Source organism: Oncorhynchus mykiss, chromosome 21 (assembly GCF_013265735.2).
Source record: "Oncorhynchus mykiss isolate Arlee chromosome 21, USDA_OmykA_1.1, whole genome shotgun sequence".
Taxonomy (NCBI): Eukaryota; Metazoa; Chordata; class Actinopteri; order Salmoniformes; family Salmonidae; genus Oncorhynchus; species Oncorhynchus mykiss.
Window position 1 is genome coordinate 15,379,336 of NC_048585.1, and position 25,547 is coordinate 15,404,882.

The 25,547-nt window shown below is 42.2% G+C and overlaps 1 protein-coding gene across 3 annotated transcripts in view; it reads right to left on the reverse strand.

Moving 5' to 3' along the window:
- LOC110500993 (MICOS complex subunit MIC19) overlaps positions 1 to 25,547 on the reverse strand; it is a 107,446-nt gene that overhangs the window by 30,906 nt on the left and 50,993 nt on the right. For 2 of the 3 annotated variants that reach the window (XM_036957070.1, XM_036957068.1), the window contains exons 6-8: positions 25,390 to 25,404; positions 24,036 to 24,119; positions 1,902 to 1,972 (exon numbers count right to left, since the gene is read on the reverse strand). In XM_036957070.1, coding sequence (XP_036812965.1) covers positions 1,902 to 1,972; positions 24,036 to 24,119; positions 25,390 to 25,404 — 170 coding nt within the window. The remainder of the gene's footprint in view (positions 1 to 1,901; positions 1,973 to 24,035; positions 24,120 to 25,389; positions 25,405 to 25,547) is intronic. The other variant, XM_036957069.1, reaches the window with a different exon arrangement.

Genomic DNA, 25,547 nt, shown 5'->3' on the forward strand with positions numbered 1-25,547 from the left:
TCATGCACTCTCTCTGTCGAATCGCAATAACGTCCATAGGGACAACTCATAGAGACCTCTGTACGCTGCGTTGCACAATACTAAACAAGGTCTTTTCACACTAATACAGATCATGTACACACACACACACACACACACACACACACACACACACGATGGCACCAAACACACCCAATGAAACGTGATTAGTGTATACTAGCAGTAACCCTGTCCTCCCTCTCCCTGTCCTCCTGTAACACCAGACCCTCCCACCATTTCATTAAACCACACACACACACTCACATCCTCCCTCCCCAGCCCCTCTAATCCAATCACAGCCCTGGTAATGCACCTCCCGTAATCCGATCAACCAATCAGGGCGCTTGCCACTGAGACTCCACCATCACGTGACCTCGCTAGACATGTGTTAGCAGTTAGCGCGTTGTGTCGCTATAATGATATTCCAGCAATGCATTTCCTTAATGCGATTTGGGAAGCCTCAACCCCAGCTCTACCCTAAGCTAACCCCAGCGGATGGCTAATCAGTTTCTAGCATTTTGCAGGGAGACAATGATCCTGGCGTTAGCGCCGGCTAATGACAGGCTAACACGATTAGCGCCCCCTTCCCAGACAGAGCCATGGACTCTGGGCCCCGTTCGCCCCACCTCCTGTGGACTCCTCATCCACTTTGTTACATTACTATGGAGCCTAATGGTCCCTTATTAGGAGTTATGGAACAGCGATGGACTGGAAATGAGATGTTCTTTAGTTACATGTACGTGATGGTTAATAGGGTCTCTGTGAATCTCACGGACAACCTAACATACAGGAGGGAAAATTGCTAACAGCATTGATGAACAAAAGTTGTCTGACACATACCAAGGCATGTTTGTTGAAATATTTTAAAAGATTAGATGCTAGCAAAAAGCATAAGCTGACGCACACCCAAAATATGTTGTAGAGGTGCTGACTAACAAACGATAAAAAGACAGTCGCACACTAATTATACTCCCAAACATTGAATGGGTATTTAACCCACGTTTCATCACACAGTGCCTGCCTCAGGGTGCTGTGACACCTCTGTTGTTGGAATGACTGTAAACTGGTTATAGTCTGATAAATCAGGTAAACTACCAATGATTGGTTCACAGGGACAACACATACTCTGTAACAGACACACGCGCACACACAGACACACACCATGGCCATCACTGCAGCCCTGACACATCAGTGTACACCAGAGACGGCTCCATTTGACCTGTAGCTATCAGTGAGCCGATTCATCAACATGAGCTAATAGGGTAGGCAATCTGGAGCTGATTGAAAGACATGGGTTAGTTAGCATGTGGCTAACGGCAGTACTCTCAGTGGACTGACGGGGTTTTTAATGGTCACTAACAACACTGAAGGGTCGTGTACGCACCAAACGGAGAAAAAAACAAAACAGGGAGGGACAACCTGGACTTATCCAATTGGAACGGCTCATTGTAATTTTCTGATGCAAAATGTTCCGTCACAGCATGCTCTAATGAACAGGACCCTAATATCGAAACTGGACACAAGGATGACCAACATCCTCTGGACACATCACAAATACAATTCTTAGAATTCTGTGGTGTTCTTTGGACCCCCTTTGAAGTTGGTTACATGTGCCTGCAGTGTGGCCTACTTTAAAACTGACAGAGTAACCTTGGAGATCTTGGAAGAAAAGCGGTCCACTGTTAAAACCTTAACAGCCAACATCAGGAATTGAGCTCTTCATTGCCAACATTGGCCTCGAGGAGGAAGCATTTGAGATGAAAGCCTGTTCATGCTGCAGTGAATGGAGATATTGTCGATGGGGGGGGGTGTCTATATTAATTTATCCAGGAAAACCTGATACACTTCTGGTAATTAAACACAATGACGTGATTTTAACTTACTTGAACTTTGCGTTGATTCCGTCGGCAGCCTTGTGGTAGTTCTCTGTGGTCATCTTGTAGAACTGAGCACTCTGGAGGGAGGGAGAGGGGGAGAGATAGAGATATAAAGAGAAAATGTGAGGAAGAGAGAGATGGGAAGAGAGAGAATGAGAGAAAGACAGATAAATGCCAAGTTAGAATCAGATTGGGCCTCTTACATAAAACAGTTTATTCCCAGCGTCCCTGGGCCTTTCAGGTGGCCTTTATTTGCCAAAAGGAAACACTCCAGCTGAGACAAGCCTTTTCCCCCTCACACACACACACCAAACGGCACCCTATTCCACATATAGTGCCCCCGATACGCCCTGGTAAAATTTAGCGCACTATATAGGAAATAGGGTGGTATTTGTGACACACATCTGACAGGCATGTACCCTCCACTACTACAATAGCCCATTAAAACTTGATGGATGGGGATATTGAGGGAGCAACACCATTAAGTAGTTGTGCAGGGGTTTATTTTTATAATCTGAGGGAGTGAGCGGTGTGATCGTTCAGTTTGACGTGTGTGTTCGAGAATGTGTCTGTACAGTACCAGTCAAAAGTCTGGACACATCTACTCATTTGAGAGTTCCTTTATTTTTACTATTTTCTACATTGTAAAAAGTGTTAAACAAATCCAAATATTTTTTATTTGAAATTCTTCAAAAGTAGCCACCCTTCGCCTTGATGACAGCTTGGCACACTCCTGGCATTCTCTCAACCAGCTTCATGAGGTAGTCACCTGGAATGCATTTCAATTAACAGGTGTGCCTTGTTAAAAGTTCATTTGTGGAATTTCTTTCCTTCTTAATGCATTATATCCAATCAGTTGTGTTGTGACAAGGTAGGGGGGTATACAGAAGATAGCCCTATTTGGTAAAAGACCAAGTCCATATTATGGCAAGAACGGCTCAAATAAGCAAAGAGAAATGTCCATTACTTTAAGACATGAAGGTCAGTCAATACGGAACATTTTAAGAACTGTGAAAGTTTCTTCAAGTGCAGTCGCAAAAACCATCAAGCGCTATGATGAAACTGGCTCTGATGAGGACCGCCACAGGAGAGGAAGACCCAGAGTTACCTCTGCTGCAGAGGATAAGTTCATTAGTTACCAGCCTCAGAAACTGCAGCCCAAATAAACACTTCACAGAGTTCAAGTAATAGACTTCTCAACATCAACTGTTCAGAGGAAACCTATATGGTCGAATTTCAGCAAAGAAACCATTACTATTTGATTTATTTTTATTTCACCTTTATTTAACCAGGTAGGCTAGTAGAGAACACCTTTATTTAACCAGGTAGGCTAGTAGAGAACACCTTTATTTAACCAGGTAGGCTAGTAGAGAACACCTTTATTTAACCAGGTAGGCTAGTAGAGAACACCTTTATTTAACCAGGTAGGCTAGTTGAGAACACCTTTATTTAACCAGGTAGGCTAGTAGAGAACACCTTTATTTAACCAGGTAGGCTAGTAGAGAACACCTTTATTTAACCAGGTAGGCTAGTTGAGAACACGTTCTCATTTACAACTGCGACCTGGCCAAGATAAAGCGTAGCAATTCGACACAAACAACAACACAGAGTTACACATGGAATAAACAAACATACAGTCAATAATACAGTAGAAACAGTTATACAAAATAAAACAAAAATTCTATATACAGTGAGTGCAAATGAGGTAAGTTAAGGAAATAAATAGGCCATGGTGGCGAAGTAATTACAATATAGCAATTAAACACTGGAATGGTAGATGTGCAGAAGATGAATGTGCAGGTAGAGATACTGGGGTGCAAAGGACCAAGATAAATAAATAAATACCAGTATGGGGATGAGGTGGGTAGATAGATGGGCTGTTTACAGATGGGCTACGTACAGGTGCAGTGATCTGTACGCTACTCTGACAGCTAGTGCTTAAACCAATAAACCAATAAAAGAGACATGCTTGGTCCAAGAAACACAAGCAATGGATATTAGACTGGTGGAAACGGGCGTGTCTTTGTGAGACACAGAGTAGGTGAATGGATGATCTCTGCATGTGGGGTTCCCACCGTGAAGCATGGAGATGGTGTGATGGTGCTTTGCTGGTGACACTGGCAGTCATTTATTTAGAATTTAAGGCACACTTAACCAGCATGGCTGCAGCGATACACCATCACATCTGGTAGGCGCTTAGTGAGACGATATTTTTTTTTTCAACAGGACAATGACACAACACACCTCCAGGCTGTGTAAGGGCTATTTTCCCAAGATGGAGAGTGATGGACTGCTGCATCAGATCACCCAACCTCATCCCAATTGAGGTGGTTTGGGATGAGTTGGAAAAGCAGCCAACAAGTGCTCAGCATATGTGGGAAGTCCATCAAAACTGTTAGAAAATCATTCCAGGTGAAGCTGGTGGAGAGAATACCAAGAGTGCGTAAAGCTGTCATCAAGGCAAAGGTGGGCTACTTTGAAGAATCTAAAATATATTTAGATTTGTTAAACCATTTTTTGGGTTACTACATAATTCCCAATGTGTGTTATTTCAGAGTTTTGATGTTTTCACTATTATTCTACAATAGTAAACACAAAGAAAACCCTTGAATTAGGTGTGTGCAAACTTTTGACTGGTACTGCAGAGGGAGCACACCCCTATCCACATCGACGGGACAGTAGTGGAGAGGGTAGTAAGTTTCAAGTTCCTCGGCGTACACATCACGGACAAACTGAATTGGTCCACCCACACAGATAGTGTGGTGAAGAAGGCACAGCAGCGCCTCTTCAACCTCAGGAGGCTGAAGAAATTTGGCTTGTCACCAAAAACACACAAACTTTTACAGATGCACAATCGAGAGCATCCCGTCAGGCTGTATCACCGCCTGGTACGTTAACTGCTCCGCCCACAACCATAAGGCTCTCCAGAGGGTAGTGAGGTCTGCACAACGCATCACCGGGGGCAAACTACCTGCCCTCCAGGACACCTACACCACCCGATGTCACAGGAAGGCCAAAAAGATAATCAAGGACAACAACCACCCGAGCCACTGCCTGTTCACCCCGCTATCATCCAGAAGGCGAGGTCAGTACAGGTGCATCAAAGCAGGGACCGGGAGACTGAAAAACATCAGACTGTAACAGCCATCACTAACATTGAGTGGCTGCTGCCAACATACCGACTCAACTCCAGCCACTTTAATAATGGAAAAATGTATGTAATAAATGTATCACTAGCCACTTTAAACTATGACACTTCATATAATGTTTACAAACCCTACATTACTCATCTCATATGTATATACTGTACTCTATACCATCTACTGCATCTTGCCTATGCTGTTCTGTACCATCACTCATTCATATATCTTTATGTACATATTCTTATTCATTCCTTTACACTTGTGTGTATAAGGTAATTGTTGTGAAATTGTTAGGTTAGATTACTCGTTGGATATTACTGCAAGGTTGGAACTAGAAGCACAAGCATTTCGCTACACTCGCATTAACATCTGCTAACCATGTGTATGTGACAAATAACATTAGATTTGATTTGTAAAGTGCCCTCCACTAATATTGGCAAACTTAGTAAATATGAGCAAAACGGCTGTGAAAAAAATGTCTGTTTATCCTCTTGGTCTTTTATTAAAAATATTCACAAAAACGTAACCTAAACTACTAAAGTAAAATAATTGAAAGAAAAAATGTATTCTTATCATAAAACAAATATTTTTATCTAATACACACTACCGTTCAAAAGTTTGGGGTCACGTAGAAATGTCCTTATTTTCCATGAAAACATACATGAAATGAGTTGCAAAATGAATAGGAAATATAGTCAAGATGATGATAAGGATATAAATAATGATTTTTAATTGAAATAATAATTGTGTCCTTCAAACTTTGCTTTCATCAAAGAATCCTCCATTTGCAGCAATTACAGCCTTGCAGACCTTTGGCATTCTAGTTGTCAATTTGTTGAAGTAATCTGAAGAGATTTCCCTCCATGCTTCCTGAAGCACCTCCCACAAGGTTGATAATCACTTCTTACGTACCATGTTTTTTATTTAACAAGGCAAGTCAGTTAAGAACAAATTCTTAATTACAATGACGGCTTAGGAACAGTGGGGTTAACTGCCTTGTTCAGGGGCAGAACGACAGATTTGACCTTGTCAGCTGGGGATTCTAGCAACCTTTCAGTTACTGGCCCAACACTCTAACCACTAGGCTACCTGTTGGTTACTGGCCCAACACTAATCACTAGGCTACCTGCTGGTTACTGGCCCAACACTCTAACCACTAGGCTACCTGTTGGTTACTGGCCCAACACTAACCACTAGGCTACCTGCTGGTTACTGGCCCAACACTCTAACCACTAGGCTACCTGTTGGTTACTGGCCCAACACTCTAACCACTAGGCTACAGTGCCTTGCGAAAGTATTCGGCCCCCTTGAACTTTGTGACCTTTTGCCACATTTCAGGCTTCAAACATAAAGATATAAAACTGTATTTTTTTGTGAACAATCAACAACAAGTGGGACACAATCATGAAGTGGAACAACATTTATTGGATATTTCAAACTTTTTTAACAAATCAAAAACTGAAAAAATGGGCGTGCAAAATTATTCAGCCCCTTTACTTTCAGTGCAGCAAACTCTCTCCAGAAGTTCAGTGAGGATCTCTGAATGATCCAATGTTGACCTAAATGACTAATGATGATAAATACAATCCACCTGTGTGTAATCAAGTCTCCGTATAAATGCACCTGCACTGTGATAGTCTCAGAGGTCCGTTAAAAGCGCAGAGAGCATCATGAAGAACAAGGAACACACCAGGCAGGTCCGAGATACTGTTGTGAAGAAGTTTAAAGCCGGATTTGGATACAAAAAGATTTCCCAAGCTTTAAACATCCCAAGGAGCACTGTGCAAGCGATAATATTGAAATGGAAGGAGTATCAGACCACTGCAAATCTACCAAGACCTGGCCGTCACTCTAACCTTTCAGCTCATACAAGGAGAAGACTGATCAGAGATGCAGCCAAGAGGCCCATGATCACTCTGGATGAACTGCAGAGATCTACAGCTGAGGTGGGAGACTCTGTCCATAGGACAACAATCAGTCGTATATTGCACAAATCTGGCCTTTATGGAAGAGTGGCAAGAAGAAAGCCATTTCTTAAAGATATCCATAAAAAGTGTCGTTTAAAGTTTGCCACAAGCCACCTGGGAGACACACCAAACATGTGGAAGAAGGTGCTCTGGTCAGATGAAACCAAAATGGAACTTTTTGGCAACAATGCAAAACGTTATGTTTGGCGTAAAAGCAACACAGCTGAACACACCATCCCCACTGTCAAACATGGTGGTGGCAGCATCATGGTTTGGGCCTGCTTTTCTTCAGCAGGGACAGGGAACACTCTAACCACTAGGCTACCTGCTGGTTACTGGCCCAACACTCTAACCACTAGGCTACCTGCTGGTTACTGGCCCAACACTCTAACCACTAGGCTACCTGCTGGTTACTGGCCCAACACTCTAACCACTAGGCTACCTGCTGGTTACTGGCCCAACACTCTAACCACTAGGCTACCTGCTGGTTACTGGCCCAACACTCTAACCACTAGGCTACCTGTTGGTTACTGGCCCAACACTAACCACTAGGCTACCTGCCTCTAACCACTAGGCTACCTGCCTCTAACCACTAGGCTACCTGCCTCTAACCACTAGGCTACCTGCCTCTAACCACTAGGCTACCTGCCTCTAACCACTAGGCTACCTGCCTCTAACCCCTAGGCTACCTGCCTCTAACCCCTAGGCTACCTGCCGTCCCATATGGTCAAGCTGCTCCCACAACATCTCAATAGGGTTGAAATCCGGTGACTGTGCTGGCCACCCAATTATAGACAGAATACCAGCTGACTGCTTTTTCCCTAAATAGTTCTTGCATAGTTTGGAGCTGTGCTTTCGGTCATTATCTTGTTGTAGGAGGAAATTGGCTCCAATTAAGCGCCGTCCACAGGGTATGGTATGGCTTTGCAAAATGGAGTGATAGCCTTCCTTCTTCAAGATCCCTTTTACCCTGTACAAATCTCCCACTTTACCACCACCAAAGCACCTCCAGACCATCACATTGCCTCCACCTTGCTTGACAGATGGCGTCAAGCACTCCTCCAGCATCTTTTCATTTTTTCTGCATCCCACAAATGTTATTCTTTGCGATCGGAACACCTCAAACTTAGATTCGCCTGTCCATAACACTTTTTTCCAATCTTCCTCTGTCCAGTGTCTGTTCTTTTGCCCACTTTAATCATTTATTTTTATTGGCTAGTCAGTGATATGTCTCTTTCTTTGAAACTCTGCCTAGAAGGCCAGCATCCCGGAGTATCCTCTTTACTTTTGACGTTTAGACTGGTGTTTTGCGGGTACTATTTAATGAAGCTGCCAGTTGAGGACTTGTGAGGCGTGGGTTTCTCAAACTAGATACGTCCAACCACCTCTCCCTTTACTGACGCCCCGTCCAACCACCTCTCCCTTTACTGACGTCCCGTCCAACCACCTCTCCCTTTACTGACGCCCCGTCCAACCACCTCTCCCTTTACTGACGCCCCGTCCAACCACCTCTCCCTTTACTGACGCCCCGTCCAACCACCTCTCCCTTTACTGACGCCCCGTCCAACCATCTCTCACCAATAATCTCTACTAGCAAATCTTCCAATTAAAGTAACCAACTGAGTTGTGTCAGACCGGCTAAGAGTTCAATATGAATGGCATGACTAGAACTTAACCAGTGTGTTTGAGATTTAACCAACGTTAGTGCAGACTATCCAGTCAGGGAACCATCAGTGGCAGTTTCCTCAATGTCACTGACATTGAGACTAGGATTTAACCAGTGTGTTTGTCTGTGTGTGTGTGTAACAGTGGTTGCTAGAATGTGGTGTTGGTCACTGTGTTGAATACTAAGTGACTAATAATAATAATAATTAATAAATAAATAAATAAATAAATAATAATACTAACAACTAAATAAATCACCGCGCTGCCACTAATCAGAACCCTAATCCATCAGGAAGCACAAACGGCCAGTGATTGCAGGGCCAGCGGGTGCACGTGCACACACACACACACACACACACACTAGGAAAGACAGAAAAAAAAGCACCTACACGCCTACAGCCTGTGCAGGGAGACAGAGTGGGAGACAGAGTGGGAGACAGAGTAGCAGACAGTGTAATTTGTGAGGCTGTTGTGTGTGATTAACGAGTGGGGCTCAAATTGTGATTTCCTGCTGTCCTCCTAACTGATTTAGAGTGCAGCAGAGCCCCTCAATCAGTAGGAACGATAGGACCTGACCACCCCCGGGTTGATTTGGGTGCAACACTTCACCAACCCCAAAATCTACTATTTTGGGAGAAAAATACTTCTATTATGATTCAGGGCCAATTGGGCTTGATTGGTGTAACACTAAACAGAAATAAGCAGTCTATTTTAGAACAGCCTGCTTCTCGTGGTTTTCTAAGCTATAAATCGGTCCTTTTTGGTCTGCAAAACAGACTTCCTGGACTGTTCACAGAGCACCCTCATCCTTTTGATTTCTATTTACATGCCTGGGAGAGCTTTACCTTGTCTGGTGGTAAATAAGGCCGGTGGGGGTGTCAGAGACAAATGAAGTCATTATGGCTAATGCACTCGGGTGATACAGAGAGGATAGAGAAGAGTAAGGAACAGAACTGGCGTGTCCAATTAAAAAGCCCTCTCCACCATTTTTAATGAGCAAAACAAAAAGAGCTTCGTTAATGGCTATCTGTTCCCTGGCAGGGAGGCGAGGGGAAGACCCGCTGCGTTGGACGGCCCAGCGGCTTGTTACTAAAGGAATGACTAGAGGGAGCGCCACCATATAAAACCCTGAGACTGGCAAACATGGGGACTGACATGGGGAAACAGGGGGACGGCGGCCTGTTGAGTCCATCCCTCTAACATCCTAGGGACGGCGGGAGGCACCGCGGAGACATGATAGACGGCTAGCTCTGCTACGGTGAATTAAGGACTCAGAGCGTCACCGCCAGCCGCTGTAACGCCGCCAGCCCCTGTAACGCCGTCAGCCCCTGTAACGCCGTCAGCCCCTGTAACGCCGTCAGCCCCTGTAACGCCGTCAGCCCCTGTAACGCCGCCAGCCCCCGTAACGCCGCCAGCCCCCGTAACGCCACCAGCCCCCGTAACGCCGCCAGCCCCTGCCAGCCGCTGTGACGCCGCCAGCCGCTGTAACGCCGTCAGCCGCTGTAACACCGCCAGCCTCTGTAACACCGCCAGCCGCTGTAACACCGCCAGCCTCTGTAACACCATCAGCCGCTGTAACGCCGCCAGCCTCTGTAACGCCGCCAGCCGCTGTAACACCGCCAGCCTCTGTAACACCATCAGCCGCTGTAACGCCGCCAGCCTCTGTAACGCCGCCAGCCGCTGTAACACCGTCAGCCGCTGTAACACCGCCAGCCTCTGTAACACCGCCAGCCGCTGTAACACCGCCAGCCTCTGTAACGCCATCAGCCGCTGTAACGCCGCCAGCCTCTGTAACGCCGCCAGCCGCTGTAACACCGCCAGCCGCTGTAACACCGCCAGCCGCTGTAACACCGCCAGCCTCTGTAACACCGTCAGCCTCTGTAACACCGCCAGCCGCTGTAACACCGTCAGCCGCTGTAACACCGCCAGCCGCTGTAACACCGCCAGCCGCTGTAACACCGCCAGCCGCTGTAACACCGCCAGCCGCTGTAACTTTTCTTAGCCACGTGCTTCTACATCTGCATTGCTTGCTGTTTGGGGTTTTGGCAGGGTTTCTGTATAAGCACATTTGATTGATTGACTGATTGTCAGCCATTTCACATCAAAAGGGATACATCAGGGACATGTGTATGGAAGTTGGCTCCCAGGTTGATCTGAATGCAGAACTTTTCTCTATGTCAGGTTAGGCCCTTTGCATGTGTGTGTGTAGGCATGCATGTGTTAGACTACAATGCTTGTATCTCTCACACTCTCTGAGGGTCAGTGTGTGTGTGTGTGTGTGTGTGTGTGTGTGTGTGTGTGTGTGTGTGTGTGTGTGTGTGTGTGAGAGAGAAAGAGAGAGAGTGGGGACAGCTCCTGCTGCGTCGTCCTATCTGCTGATAATGCAACAGTAATTAAATGAGAGAGAAAGGAGAGCGAGAGAGAGAAACACACACACACACACACACACACCTGGCTCCCGCTGCTACACACCGTGACTGAAGGACCTGACTGATAATGTCCTCACTGCACTTCTACTGCAGTCCCCCAATAATGTCACTTCTCTCTCTGTGACTTATGGCTGCCAACACCCCATCAACTGGAGCTGGCCTACTGTGTGATCTTGTTGACTTGACCGGTTAAGGGAACATCCTGGCCTACTGTGTGATCTTGTTGACTTGACCGGTTAAGGGAACATCCTGGCCTACTGTGTGATCTTGTTGACTTGACCGGTTAAGGGAACATCCTGGCATACTGTGTGATCTTGCTGACTTGACCGGTTAAGGGAACATCCTGGCCTACTGTGTGATCTTGTTGACTTGACCGGTTAAGGGAACGTCCTGGCCTACTGTGTGATCTTGCTGACTTGACCAGTTAAGGGAACGTCCTGGCCTACTGTGTGATCTTGTTGACTTGACCGGTTAAGGGAACGTCCTGGCCTACTGTGTGATCTTGTTGACTTGGCCGGTTAAGGGAACATCCTGGCCTACTGTGTGATCTTGTTGACTTGACCGGTTAAGGGAACATCCTGGCCTACTGTGTGATCTTGTTGACTTGACCGGTTAAGGGAACATCCTGGCCTACTGTGTGATCTTGTTGACTTGACCGGTTAAGGGAACGTCCTGGCCTACTGTGTGAACTTGTTGACTTGACCGGTTAAGGGAATGTCCTGGCCTACTGTGTGATCTTGTTGACTTGACCGGTTAAGGGAACATCCTGGCCTACTGTGTGATCTTGTTGACTTGACCGGTTAAGGGAACATCCTGGCTTACTGTGTGATCTGTTGACTTGACCGGTTAAGGGAACTGGGATTGATACAAACTTGTTTTGAAGAAGTTCCTATTATGTGATGGTTTTAGACAAGTTATTCAGATCCACTTGAGTTCTGGATCAGAGCAGCTGCTATTTAACTAATATGCAATGTGTTCACATCTAAAATGGTTTAGTTAGGGGAATGGGGAGATCATACATTTGGCTTTGGAGGGTAAAAAGTAACTAGAGCTCCTGTTGCTGAGAAGGACCAGCCAACGGACCAGACCAGCCAACGTTTAAGACCACACCACCGATTCCAGCAGGTAACACACCTTGTTGCTCTGTTGTCGTTCTGAGTCTCAGTATGATGCAGACTCACAGAAGGCTGGGGTGAAAAGTAAAAGACACATTGTCATGCCACGACTGCAGATGCTTCTGTTCCCAGTTAGAAAAAGTATTGATCAGGTGGTGAATAGGAGCTATTACTGAGACGAAACACTCCATCTCGCTTTCATACAGGAGTTTTACTTTACTTCAAGGACTGTGAGGTGGCAATTGTAACGGTGATTGTCCCCCCCAACGCGGGGCGAGAGGAAAATACAATTCCATCAATAGACATGGACTAGAGCGAGCAAAAGAGATGAAAATGAAGAAGAAAAACGTGAGATGAGCAAGAGAGAGACAAAGGAAAAGGAAAAACGAATGAGAGGCTCATTCTCAACACGGGGAACTGAAAAACAGGGAAAGACAAAGAGAAAAAAACAGAGTGCAGATTGTTAAATATGAGATTGTTTTACAGCAGATATTGAGTGAAAATGTAATCTATATATATATTGTTTTCAGAGTCAATTTGGCCGCTGTGGCCAATGAGCACAGCCATGGTGCGCTGAGCTGTCCAGGCCCTGGTGATGGCCTGTCACTAGGAACCCTCTGATGAATGGCTGTGTTGAATTGAAAGAGACATGTAATATATATCAGACTTTTATTCTCTCTGTGTGCGTTTGGTTCGGAGGGTGTGTGTGTGTGTGTGTGTGTGTGTACGGGAGAGAGAGAGAGAGAGATGTTGTGAGGAGAAGAGAGAGCGAGAGAGCGAGAGAGAGAGGGCTAAAGGTTATGACAGAAGAATATGAGCGAGTGACAGAGACAGCAGGAGAGAGGGAGATGAAAGAGGTAGGAGACCAAGACAGAGCTGGACAGAGATGGGAAAGGAAGAATAGAGAGGCTGTTAAGAAGATTCTAACCAACAGCAACTCCAGCAGTTTCCCTGAGCGATTCACAGCAAGACAACATGCAATACGCCCGCCATTGATCCACAAGTCACACACAGAATAACACAAACTCTCATAACGACACACACACACAAACACATAATACACTCACCTTTGTTTTCCTGACAGTTCTAGTCTAGTGTGCCACCATCTCAATGACCTTGAAATAAAATACCCCCCCAATGAAGCTATCCAATAAATGACCCAAAACAAGCATGTATGCTGCTTGTGCAGTGCCTTCAGGAAGTATTCACACCCCTTGACTTGTGTTTGACTTGACAACATTCTGCTGTGTTACAGCCCGAATTTAAAAATGATTTCATTTAGATTTTTTTCCTCACAGTACCCCATAATGTCAAAGTAGAAACATGCTTTTTAAATGTTTTATAAATTAATAAAAAAAAGGTGAAATGTCTTGAGTCTTGAGAAGTATTCAACCCCTTTGTTATGGAAATACTAAATAAATTCAGGAGTAAAGATTTGCTTAACAAGTCATATAATAAGTTGCATGGAATCACTGCGTGTGCAAAAACAGTGTTGAACATAATATTTGAAGGACTTCCTCATCTCTGTACCTCAGTGGAGCAGTGAATTTCAAACACAGATTCAACCACAAACACCAGGGAGGTTTTCCAATGCCTCGCAAAGAAGGGCACCTATTGGTAGATGGGTAAAAAAAAAAATGGAATAATAATGAGACATTGAATATCCCTTTGAGCATGGTGAAGTTATTAATTACACTTTGGATGGTGTATCAATACACCCTTCAGGAAAGGAAGGAAACCGCTCAGGGATTTCACCACGAAGCCAATGGTGACTTTAAAACAGTTAAACGGCTGTGCTAGGAGAAAACTGAGGATGGGTCAACAACATTGTAGTTACTCCACAATACTAACCTAAATGAGAGTGAAAAGAAGGCAGCCTGTACAGAATAGAAATACTCCAAAACATGCATCCTGTTTGCAATAAGGCACTAAAGTAAAACTAAAGTAATTAACTTTATGTGCTGAATACAAAGTGTTACGTTTGGGGCAAATCCAACACATCACTGAGTACCACTCTTCATATTTTCAAGCATGGTGGTGACTGCTTCATATTATGGGTATGCTCGTCATCGGCAAGAACTAGGGAGTTTTCCAACAGACACTGGGAGACAAATTCACCTTTCAGCAGGACAATAACCTAAAACACAAGGCCAAATATACACTGGAGTTGCTTACCAAGACGACATTGAATGTTCCTGAGTGGCCTAGTTACAGTTGTAGCTTAACCCAGCTTGAAAATCTATGGCAAGACATGAACATGGCTCAGCTGGTAGAGCATGGCACTGACAACGCCAGCTGTAGGTTTGATTCCCACAGGGGACCAGTATGAAAAAGGAAGGAAATGTCTGCACTCACTATTGTAAGTCTCTCTGGGACAGACTGTCTGCTAAAATGACTCAAATCAACAACTAACGTGACAGAGCTTCAAGAATGCTTTAAAGAATGAATGTGTAAATATTGTACAATCAAGGTGTGCAAAGCTCTTTGACAGACCCAGCAAGACTCACAGCTGTAATCACTGCCAAAGGTGATGCTAACATGCATTGACTCAGTGGGTTGAATACTTATCTAATGAAGATGGTGTTTCATTTTTCATAAATGTTTTATAAATGTTAGAATTATTCTTCCACTTCGACATTGCAGAGTATTGGAACAAGCATTTGGGGCCGGTGGCATTGATCATATTTATACCGTTCTATAAATGTATAGGACTGAAGCTCACTGGTGTTCAGCACATCCAGTCCCCTGTCCCCTCTTCTCCATCCAGTCCCCTGTCCCCTCTTCTCCCTCCAGTACCCTGTCCCCTCTTCTCCCTCCAGTCCCCTGTCCCCTCTTCTCCCTCCAGTCCCCTGTCCCCTCTTCTCCATCCAGTCCCCTGTCCCCTCTTCTCCATCCAGTACCCTGTCCCCTCTTCTCCCTCCAGTCCCCTGTCCCCTCTTCTCCCTCCAGTCCCCTGTCCCCTCTTCTCCCTCCAGTCCCCTGTCCCCTCTTCTCCCTCCAACCCCCTTTCACTGCCTATCCCTCCCTCCCTCTCAACCCTCTATCCACCCTCTCCCTACCTCTCTTTTCCCCTCTCCCCCCCCCATCCCTCTCTCTGTCTCCCTCTCCTCATGATGTGTGAAGGTGATTTGTTGTTACAGCGTGGGGATATTGAGCTGGGACCATATAGCTGATGGATGACCACCTGTCGGGTCAATAAGAGCTTACGTTAGTAGTAGCACTAGACTCAGATCAGTTCTATGATCACAGTTCCCACTGGATCCCACACACAGCAGCATGGCACCAACTGTTCTCCAGTCAGCTGGATTTCTCATGACTTTCATCAACTCATCTCTGCTCATGTCTTCGTGCCATCAGCAATGCAGCCTTTACTGTGTACTAGTCTTGTAGTAATCTAACAACCAATCTAACCAACATTATTCAAATGTTTTCAATCAAACATTGTACCAGATAAGGATAGTCCACAATGGCCTTAAAATAAAGCTAAAACCAATTATTCTGTAGTCACTGTGAGAAAATGTCTCCCCCCTAACAGTTTAATTCTGTTTTCTCTTATTCCTACGAGTATCATCACATGGACCTATAGTATATCTAACTACAGGTTTATTATGTTGTTGCTATAGTATATCTAACTACAGGTTTATATGTTGTTGCTATAGTATATCTAACTACAGGTTTATTATGTTGTTGCTATAGTATTTCTAACTACAGGTTTATTATGTTGTTGCTATAGTATATCTAACTACAGGTTTATTATGTTGTTGCTATAGTATATCTAACTACAGGTTTATTATGTTGTTGCTATAGTATATCTAACTACAGGTTTATTATGTTGTTGCTATAGTATATCTAACTACAGGTTTATTATGTTGTTGCTATAGTATATCTAACTACAGGTTTATTATTCTGTTACTACAGTATTTCTAACTAGTGGTGTATTATTCTGTTACTACAGTATTTCTAACTAGTGGTGTATTATTCTGCTACTACAGTATTTCTAACTAGTGGTTTATTATGTTGTTGCTATAGTATATCTAACTACAGGTTTATTATTCTGTTACTATAGTATATCTAACTACAGGTTTATTATTCTGTTACTATAGTATTTCTAACTACAGGTTTATTATGTTGTTACTACAGTATTTCTAACTAGTGGTTTATTATGTTGTTACTACAGTATTTCTAACTAGTGGTTTATTATTCTGCTACTACAGTATTTCTAACTAGTGGTTTATTATGTTGTTACTACAGTATTTCTAACTAGTGGTTTATTATTCTGTTACTACAGTATTTCTAACTAGTGGTTTATTATTCTGTTACTACAGTATTTCTAACTAGTGGTGTATTATGTTGTTACTACAGTATTTCTAACTAGTGGTGTATTATTCTGTTACTACAGTATTTCTAACTAGTGGTGTATTATTCTGCTACTACAGTATTTCTAACTAGTGGTTTATTATGTTGTTACTACAGTATTTCTAACTAGTGGTGTATTATTCTGTTACTACAGTATTTCTAACTAGTGGTGTATTATTCTGTTACTACAGTATTTCTAACTAGTGGTGTATTATTCTGTTACTACAGTATTTCTAACTAGTGGTGTATTATTCTGCTACTACAGTATTTCTAACTAGTGGTGTATTATTCTGTTACTACAGTATTTCTAACTAGTGGTTTATTATGTTGTTACTACAGTATTTCTAACTAGTGGTTTATTATTCTGTTACTACAGTATTTCTAACTAGTGGTTTATTATGTTGTTACTACAGTATTTCTAACTAGTGGTGTATTATTCTGTTACTACAGTATTTCTAACTAGTGGTTTATTATGTTGTTACTACAGTATTTCTAACTAGTGGTTTATTATTCTGTTACTATAGTATTTCTAACTAGTGGTTTATTATTCTGTTACTACAGTATTTCTAACTAGTGGTTTATTATGTTGTTACTACAGTATTTCTAACTAGTGGTTTATTATTCTGCTACTACAGTATTTCTAACTAGTGGTTTATTATTCTGTTACTATAGTATTTCTAACTAGTGGTTTATTATTCTGTTGCTACAGTATTTCTAACTAGTGGTGTATTATTCTGTTACTACAGTATTTCTAACTAGTGGTTTATTATGTTGTTACTACAGTATTTCTAACTAGTGGTGTATTATTCTGTTACTACAGTATTTCTAACTAGTGGTTTATTATGTTGTTACTACAGTGTTTCTAACTAGTGGTTTATTATTCTGTTGCTATAGTATTTCTAACTAGTGGTGTATTATTCTGTTACTACAGTATTTCTAACTAGTGGTTTATTATGTTGTTACTACAGTGTTTCTAACTAGTGGTTTATTATTCTGTTGCTATAGTATTTCTAACTAGTGGTGTATTATTCTGTTACTACAGTATTTCTAACTAGTGGTTTATTATGTTGTTACTACAGTGTTTCTAACTAGTGGTTTATTATTCTGTTGCTATAGTATTTCTAACTAGTGGTGTATTATTCTGTTACTACAGTATTTCTAACTAGTGGTTTATTATGTTGTTACTACAGTGTTTCTAACTAGTGGTTTATTATTCTGTTGCTATAGTATTTCTAACTAGTGGTGTATTATTCTGTTACTACAGTATTTCTAACTAGTGGTTTATTATTCTGTTACTACAGTATTTCTAACTAGTGGTGTATTATTCTGTTACTACAGTATTTCTAACTAGTGGTTTATTATGTTGTTACTACAGTATTTCTAACTAGTGGTTTATTATTCTGTTACTACAGTATTTCTAACTAGTGGTTTATTATTCTGTTACTATAGTATGTCTAACTAGTGGTGTATTATTCTGTTACTATAGTATGTCTAACTAGTGGTTTATTATTCTGTTACTATAGTATTTCTAACTAGTGGTGTATTATTCTGTAACTATAGTATGTCTAACTAGTGGTTTATTATTCTGTTACTACAGTATTTCTAACTAGTGGTGTATTATTATGTTACTATAGTATGTCTAACTAGTGGTTTATTATTCTGTTACTACAGTATTTCTAACTAGTGGTTTATTATTCTGTTACTACAGTATTTCTAACTAGTGGTTTATTATTCTGTTACTATAGTATGTCTAACTAGTGGTGTATTATTCTGTTACTATAGTATGTCTAACTAGTGGTGTATTATTCTGTTACTACAGTATTTCTAACTAGTGGTGTATTATTCTGTTGCTACAGTATTTCTAACTAGTGGTTTATTATGTTGTTACTATAGTATTTCTAACTAGTGGTGTATTATTCTGCTACTACAGTATTTCTAACTAGTGGTTTATTATTCTGTTACTATAGTATGTCTAACTAGTGGTGTATTATTCTGTTACTATAGTATGTCTAACTAGTGGTTTATTATTCTGTTACTACAGTATTTCTAACTAGTGGTGTATTATTCTGTTACTACAGTATTTCTAACTAGTGGTGTATTATTCTGCTACTACAGTATTTCTAACTAGTGGTGTATTATTCTGTTACTACAGTATTTCTAACTAGTGGTTTATTATTCTGTTACTACAGTATTTCTAACTAGTGGTTTATTATGTTGTTACTACAGTATTTCTAACTAGTGGTGTATTATTCTGTTACTACAGTATTTCTAACTAGTGGTTTATTATTCTGTTGCTACAGTATTTCTAACTAGTGGTTTATTATGTTGTTACTACAGTATTTCTAACTAGTGGTTTATTATGTTGTTACTACAGTATTTCTAACTAGTGGTTTATTATTCTGTTACTATAATATATCTAACTAGTGGTTTATTATTCTGCTACTACAGTATTTCTAACTAGTGGTTTATTATTCTGTTACTACAGTATATCTAACTAGTGGTTTATTATTCTGTTACTACAGTATTTCTAACTAGTGGTTTATTATGTTGTTACTACAGTATTTCTAACTAGTGGTGTATTATTCTGTTACTACAGTATTTCTAACTAGTGGTGTATTATTCTGTTACTACAGTATTTCTAACTAGTGGTTTATTATGTTGTTACTACAGTATTTCTAACTAGTGGTTTATTATTCTGTTACTACAGTATTTCTAACTAGTGGTTTATTATTCTGTTACTACAGTATTTCTAACTAGTGGTTTATTATTCTGTTGCTACAGTATTTCTAACTAGTGGTGTATTATTCTGTTACTACAGTATTTCTAACTAGTGGTGTATTATTCTGTTACTATAGTATTTCTAACTAGTGGTTTATTATGTTGTTACTACAGTATTTCTAACTAGTGGTGTATTATTCTGTTACTACAGTATTTCTAACTAGTGGTTTATTATTCTGTTACTATAGTATTTCTAACTAGTGGTTTATTATTCTGTTACTATAGTATGTCTAACTAGTGGTTTATTATTCTGTTACTACAGTATTTCTAACTAGTGGTGTATTATTCTGTTACTACAGTATTTCTAACTAGTGGTTTATTATTCTGTTACTACAGTATTTCTAACTAGTGGTGTATTATTCTGTTACTACAGTGTTTCTAACTAGTGGTGTATTATTCTGTTACTACAGTATTTCTAACTAGTGGTGTATTATTCTGCTACTACAGTATTTCTAACTAGTGGTTTATTATGTTGTTACTACAGTATTTCTAACTAGTGGTTTATTATGTTGTTACTACAGTATGTCTAACTAGTGGTTTATTATTCTGTTACTACAGTATTTCTAACTAGTGGTTTATTATTCTGCTACTACAGTATTTCTAACTAGTGGTTTATTATTCTGTTACTACAGTATTTCTAACTAGTGGTTTATTATGTTGTTACTACAGTATTTCTAACTAGTGGTTTATTATGTTGTTACTACAGTATTTCTAACTAGTGGTTTATTATGTTGTTACTACAGTATTTCTAACTAGTGGTTTATTATTCTGCTACTACAGTATTTCTAACTAGTGGTTTATTATGTTGTTACTACAGTATTTCTAACTAGTGGTTTATTATTCTGTTACTACAGTATTTCTAACTAGTGGTGTATTATTCTGTTACTACAGTATTTCTAACTAGTGGTGTATTATTCTGTTACTATAGTATATCTAACTAGTGGTTTATTATTCTGTTACTACAGTATTTCTAACTAGTGGTTTATTATTCTGCTACTATAGTATTTCTAACTAGTGGTTTATTATTCTGTTACTACAGTGTGTCTAACTAGTGGTGTATTATTCTGTTACTATAGTATGTCTAACTAGTGGTGTATTATTCTGTTACTACAGTATTTCTAACTAGTGGTTTATTATTCTGTTACTACAGTATTTCTAACTAGTGGTGTATTATTCTGTTACTATAGTATATCTAACTAGTGGTGTATTATTCTGTTACTACAGTATTTCTAACTAGTGGTTTATTATGTTGTTACTACAGTATGTCTAACTAGTGGTGTATTATTCTGCTACTACAGTATTTCTAACTAGTGGTTTATTATTCTGTTACTACAGTATTTCTAACTAGTGGTTTATTATGTTGTTACTACAGTATGTCTAACTAGTGGTGTATTATTCTGCTACTACAGTATTTCTAACTAGTGGTTTATTATTCTGTTACTATAGTATTTCTAACTAGTGGTTTATTATTCTGTTACTACAGTATTTCTAACTAGTGGTTTATTATTCTGTTACTATAATATATCTAACTAGTGGTTTATTATGTTGTTACTACAGTATTTCTAACTAGTGGTTTATTATTCTGTTGCTACAGTGTTTCCAAGGGAGAGAGGTTGCAGGTGAAAACAGTGTTGATATTGATCTGCTATTCTTCTTTAATGATTTATTGATGACCAGACTAGTCAAGCGTCATTAAAGAAGACCTCTCCACTTCACGACTTCACAGAGACACTACCATACTCCAAGTAACTGTCAACTGTCCCAACTGTCCATGGGACCAGGAACAACACCTGGCTCTAGCATTTGGTAAACTAATAGTTTGACCACCAACTCCTTTAGGGTCGTCTTTGGCTGCTGCGAAGGTGTTGGTACATCCAAATTGTTGCTCTATTCTTTCCCAGCTTGAAGAGATGTCTTATGGAGTTGAGTGAGCTTGTCGGTAGGGAGGCAAATCTTTTAGCAGACAAAGTGTTTGACCCCTGTTCCCACCACTACGATGCAGATTGTGTGTGTGTGTGCATGTGTGGGCTTTCTTATTCATTAGAGTGCATATCTGACTTATTCCACTATGACATTGTACAGAAGGAGCCAAACCGGTTGGACCCCTATTCCCTTCATTAAAGACACTAACCCAACTGGGAAAAGTGTGAAGACTAATTGTCAGATATATTTTAGGGGACAAACTTCTACAAAGCAAAGTATTAAACCTCCCTTCCCTATCTAGAGGGGACAACACATTGGGAAACAGCTTGGGGGTGTCAGTTTAAGTGGACTAAACAAGGTATTTGACCCCTCGTACCCTCCCTAGGGGACATATCTGACTGAGAACAGCAGCATGGTCTGTCTGTACGGGCCATATCTCACACTGTGTGTACGATGTGTCTCTCTCTCTGTGTGTGTGTGTGATTTGACCTCATCTTTAGCAGGAGGGGAAAAAAGAGTGCAAGAGATCACACTGGCAGCAGCGTGAGGTTTCCACTTGGAGGATGGATACCAAGGCCAGTTTGACAGCAGTGGCAGAGAAAAAGGGAGAGAAAGTGTTAAGATGTTTCCCCTCATCTTTAGTCTGATAACACCGTAGGGGCTTATGGTGTAGAGCGAGAGGGGGGAGGGAGCGAGGGAGCGAGGGAGGGAGGGAGGGAGGGAGGGAGGGAGGGAGGGAGGGAGGGAGCGAGGACGCAGAGCTGCAGAGAAAACTGTTTCTCTATCAAAAGTTCCCTCAGGCAGCAGAGATGGTGTGAGGTGTGATGCAGACTCCGTATGGTGTAGTGTGTTACAGTGTAAGGCTGAGTGGAGTGAAACAAGCTGTTTTAAGTAGGGTGTATGCTGATGAGATATAATGTGCGGTGTAGTGGGCTGTATAGAGCCCTACTGGATAATGTGCTGTGTAGTGTGCTGTATAGAGCACTACTGGATAATGTACTGTGTAGTGGGCTGTATAGAGCCCTACTGGATAATGTGCTGTGTAGTGGGCTGTATAGAGCACTACTGGATAACGTGCTGTGTAGTGGGCTGTATAGAGCACTACTGGATAATGTGCTGTGTAGTGGGCTGTATAGAGCACTACTGGATAATGTGCTGTGTAGTGGGCTGTATAGAGCACTACTGGATAACGTGCTGTGTAGTGGGCTGTATAGAGCACTACTGGATAACGTGCTGTGTAGTGTGCTGTATAGAGCCCTACTGGATAATGTGCTGTGTAGTGGGCTGTATAGAGCACTACTGGATAACGTGCTGTGTAGTGTGCTGTATAGAGCCCTACTGGATAATGTGCTGTGTAGTGGGCTGTATAGAGCACTACTGGATAATGTGCTGTGTAGTGGGCTATATAGAGCACTACTGGATAATGTGCTGTGTAGTGGGCTGTATAGAGCACTACTGGATAATGTGCTGTGTAGTGGGCTGTATAGAGCACTACTGGATAATGTGCTGTGTAGTGTGCTGTATAGAGCACTACTGGATAACGTGCTGTGTAGTGGGCTGTATAGAGCACTACTGGATAATGTGCTGTGTAGTGGGCTGTATAGAGCACTACTGGATAATGTGCTGTGTAGTGGGCTGTATAGAGCACTACTGGATAATGTGCTGTGTAGTGTGCTGTATAGAGCACTACTGGATAATGTGCTGTGTAGTGGGCTATATAGAGCACTACTGGATAACGTGCTGTGTAGTGGGCTGTATAGAGCACTACTGGATAACGTGCTGTGTAGTGGGCTGTATAGAGCCCTACTGGATAATGTGCTGTGTAGTGGGCTGTATAGAGCACTACTGGATAACGTGCTGTGTAGTGGGCTGTATAGAGCACTACTGGATAATGTGCTGTGTAGTGGGCTGTATAGAGCCCTACTGGATAATGTGCTGTGTAGTGGGCTGTATAGAGCCCTACTGGATAATGTGCTGTGTAGTGGGCTGTATAGAGCACTACTGGATAATGTGCTGTGTAGTGGGCTGTATAGAGCCCTACTGGATAATGTGCTGTGTAGTGGGCTATATAGAGCACTACTGGATAATGTGCTGTGTAGTGTGCTGTATAGAGCACTACTGGATAACGTGATGTGTAGTGTGCTGTATAGAGCCCTACTGGATAATGTGCTGTGTAGTGTGCTGTATAGAGCCCTACTGGATAATGTGCTGTGTAGTGTGCTGTATAGAGCCCTACTGGATAATGTGCTGTGTAGTGGGCTGTATAGAGCACTACTGGATAACGTGCTGTGTAGTGGGCTGTATAGAGCCCTACTGGATAATGTGCTGTGTAGTGGGCTGTATAGAGCCCTACTGGATAATGTGCTGTGTAGTGGGCTGTATAGAGCACTACTGGATAATGTGCTGTGTAGTGGGCTGTATAGAGCCCTACTGGATAATGTGCTGTGTAGTGGGCTGTATAGAGCCCTACTGGATAATGTGCTGTGTAGTGAGTGGGCTGTATAGAGCCCTACTGGATAATGTGCTGTGTAGTGAGTTGGCTGTATAGAGCCCTACTGGATAATGTGCTGTGTAGTGGGCTGTATAGAGCACTACTGGATAATGTGCTGTGTAGTGTGCTGTATAGAGCCCTACTGGATAACGTGCTGTGTAGTGGGCTGTATAGAGCCCTACTGGATAATGTGCTGTGTAGTAGGCTGTATAGAGCACTACTGGATGCTGTGTAGTGTACTAAGTAGTATGCTGGTTGATAGTGTTCCCTTACCCTGTCCTCCAGCCTGGCAACCTGTTCCCTGTAGAATGCGTCCTGTTTCTTCAGTTCCTGGTCTCTGAGCTCCAGCTGCTTGGCCTACACACACGAAAGAGAGAGGAGAGGGGAGAGAAGAGAGATCAGAGGAGAGAGGAGGAGAGAAAGGAGAGAGAGGAGAGAGGAGGAGAGAAGAGAGGAGACATTACTAGAGCATTCAGTCAACCATGGACACAGAAGAGACACAGGACACACTCGGGATAACTCAGTCAACAGCAGTTACAGGGGATAGACAACACAAAAAATGGACAACACACTTTCCATTACCAGAGCCATGAGTGGATGTGGACGTGGGGTATTGGGGCATGGGTTATTGGGAAGTGATGGGGGATGCCAAGAGACAGCCCTCTCACTCATTGCCTTCTGCTACTTTCAAGGACATCGGTGTGTGTGTATGTGCATCTGCAGAAATGTGTGTGTGTGTATTTGCAGAAATGTGTGTGTATCTGCAGAAATGTGTGTATCTGCAGAAATTTGTGCGCGCGTGTGTGTAGCCACACTGCAGTCTGACAGGGGAGATAGCATCAGACCAGGACAATGGAAGGCCTGCTCTCTTTATTTATGACCCTGTGATACCAGTACTGCACTTTTCTAGTGACCTTCAATAAACACCCATCTGACTCCAGCTGATCTCCCCTATGATACAAGACTGTCAGCTCTGAGGAAATCAACTTCAGAGCCTACACAAGGCCCTATACACTAAACTGCCAGAGGAATATATTTATATATAAATATAAGAGAGAGAGAGAGAGAGAGAGAGAGAGAGAGAGAGAGAGAGAGAGAGAGAGAGAGAGAGAGAGAGAGAGAGAGAGAGAGAGAGAGAGAGGGAGGGAGACAGAGACAGAGAGAGAGAGAGAGAGAGAGAGAGAGAGAGAGAGAGAGAGAGGGAGACAGAGAGAGAGAGAGAGAGAGAGAGAGAGAGAGAGAGAGAGAGAGAGAGAGAGAGAGAGAGAGAGAGAGAGAGAGAGAGAGAGAGAGAGAGGGAGACAGAGACAGAGAGAGAGAGAGAGAGAGAGAGAGAGAGAGAGAGAGAGAGAGGGAGACAGAGAGAGAGAGAGAGAGAGAGAGAGAGAGAGAGAGAGAGAGAGAGAGAGAGAGAGAGAGAGAGAGAGAGAGAGAGAGAGAGAGAGAGAGAGAGAGAGAGAGAGAGAGAGAGAGAGAGAGAGAGAGAGAGAGAGAGAGAGAGAGAGAGAGAGAGAGAGAGAGAGAGAGAGAGAGAGAGAGAGAAATGGGGTGTGAGAGAGAGAGAGAGAAATGGGGTGCGAGAGAGAGAGAGAGCGAGAGAGATAGAGCGAGAGCGCTCCAGTCTTACCTTCCGTGTAATCTCCTGAAGACAGAAAGCATTTAAAGAGAACGAGAGGAAGAGAGAAAGACAGAGCAGAGTGCTGATAAAACGATGAACATCTTCAAAATGACATTTGAACTGGTTAAGTATTGAAACGCTGGGAGTGACTGACCGCCACAACGCTT